Source organism: Falco biarmicus, chromosome 3 (assembly GCF_023638135.1).
Source record: "Falco biarmicus isolate bFalBia1 chromosome 3, bFalBia1.pri, whole genome shotgun sequence".
Taxonomy (NCBI): domain Eukaryota; kingdom Metazoa; phylum Chordata; class Aves; order Falconiformes; family Falconidae; genus Falco; species Falco biarmicus.
In genome coordinates this window covers 13436113-13438080 of record NC_079290.1, presented here as the reverse complement: position 1 = coordinate 13438080, position 1968 = coordinate 13436113, and the positions used below count along the sequence as shown (strand labels likewise).

General features: G+C 61.8%; 1 protein-coding gene across 1 annotated transcript; it reads right to left on the bottom strand.

Moving 5' to 3' along the window:
• Positions 1-1398: 1398 nt before the first annotated feature.
• Positions 1399-1707, bottom strand: LOC130147015 (feather keratin-like). Its single transcript, XM_056333731.1, has one exon. It carries the CDS (start codon positions 1705-1707, stop codon positions 1399-1401), a length of 309 nt encoding a protein of 102 aa, XP_056189706.1.
• Positions 1708-1968: the final 261 nt, after the last annotated feature.

Sequence of the window (1968 nt, the reverse complement as noted above, 5' to 3'; positions counted from 1 at the left end):
GAAGGGAGCTGGTACCCCTCGTGTCCCGCAGAAGATGGTGCGGGAGGCTCTGGGAAAGCAGAGGCCGGTGAGCCTGAGCCTGTTCCCGGGGCAGGTGATGGAAGCAATGCTGCTGGAAATCACTGCCAAGGCCAGGACGGACGGAAGGTGTTGGGGGGTGTTTGGCGTGGATTTTGGAAGGGCAAATCATGCTTGAGTGAGCTGCGTGTCTTCCGCGTTGAGGCGAGTGGGCGTTGGGCGAGGGGAGAGCAGTGGCTGTTGCTGAGGCGTACTTGAAGGAAGCCTTTGTCGCTGTCTCCTGGTACGTGCTCCTAGACGAGCTGAGAAAGTGCGGGTTGCGTAAGCGGCCGGTGCGGTGGCCTGCAAAGCGGCTGAAGGGCTGTGCCCAGAGGCTTGCGATCAGTGGTAGGACAAGAGGCCATGTTCAGAAGTGAAAGCATCTGGAATTGCCCGGGCAAAGGCGGCAGGGCTTTTTCAGTGTGAGGGTGGTCAAAGAGTGGAAGAGGTGGTGGCGGCTCCATTCTCGGAGGTACTGAAGACGCGAGTGGCTGTGGTCCCAGACAATCTGCTCTAGCTGGCCCTGCTTGAGCACTGGGGTGGAAGGACATGCTCTGCAGAGATTCCTGCCCATCTCTAAATGTTTCTGTGATCCTTTTTGGCTGGGGAGGGTGCGGAAGAGAGTTAGTCAAGCGTGTGTTGGCACGGGGAGCCTCGGTCGGAGGTGTGCGCAGGGAGCGTTGTCGTATCGGAGGCTTTTTCTGAGCCAGTGCTGGGCTTGTGTCATGCTGTGTATGCCTGCAGGTGCGAGTGTGTGTTGTCGCTGGTGGCCTGTGTCCTCAGAGAGGCTGAGTGCCCTTTTCCCCCCAACCCCGCCGGCCTGTTGAGGCCTGGCTTTGTGCCATTTTAGAGTGGAAGAGCCTTGGGAGAAGAAAGGAGATGGAGGCGTGTGGTGCTGGGATGCAGGAGATTTTATTGAGGCAAAAGAGTGAAAAGGCAGGAGCACGCAGTGGAAGGGATCCGTCCTAAGGTGCAAGTAGGGCGACCGTCAGCCCAGGTCCTTTGCTTGCAGAAGATTTTGCCAGAGCACCGAGGTCTTCCTTTCCTGCGGTGGGAGCAGCGCGGGGGAGGTGCCCCGGTGGTCTTTGGCTTGTGAGCAGGCGTTTGCAGCGGAGAGTAGCGGACGTAGCAGTAGGGGCGATGCAAAGAAGACAGTGGGAGAAGAGGAGGAGGTAGGTGGGCCATGTATCCTGGCAGCCGGGGCTGGCCCCTTCCGTGCTACTTTGCTTGGTGCCTTGAGAGGAGGAGGTGCGGGTGGCAGGTCCCCGTGCCAGCAGCAGGCGGGAGGTGCGTCCTCAGTCCATGCTGTGGCTTGCAGGGTGTGTGTGGTGTGGAGGGCCCTTAGCAGGGCAGGCAGGCTCTTCTGGCGCCATAGCAGCCCAGGCCTCCGAGGCCGTAACCGTAGCCAAAGCCGCCGGAGGAGACGGGCACTCCCTGGGAGCTGAGGATGTTGCCCACAGCAGCCGATGAGGAGGATCCGACGGCGGTGCTCTGGGGGAAGGAGGTGAGGATGGGTCCCGGCAGGGTGACCAGCACGGTGGAAGGCTGGATGACGACGCGGGAGTCCTCGCACTGCCTGACGCAGGGCTCGTTGCAGCTGTTAGCCAGCGGGGTGGGTCCGCAGGGGCTGCAGAAGTTGTTGCAGGCCATGTCTGCGGTGTGGAGTGTCCCTGTAAGAGAGGGTGTTGAGGAAGCGGAGGGTGTTGGGGGGGCGCGAGGGGTGTCGTTACAGGAGGGCAAGGGAGTGTGGAGGCGCGGTGTGGGGCTGCGGGGAGCGTGGTGGTGTTGAGTCGTGGGGGCTGCTGAGTCTGGTGTCAGCGCGTGCTGGAAGAGACGGGGCGTGTGGGGCAGGAGAAGGAGGGGAAGGGGCTTCAGGCTCACCTTGTTGACTGCGGGGGAGAAGGCGTCAGG

Excerpts from the sequence above, each read along its gene's own strand:
- LOC130147015 (XM_056333731.1), bottom strand. The coding sequence starts at position 1,707 with ATGGCCTGCAACAACTTCTGCAGCCCCTGCGGACCCACCCCGCTGGCT.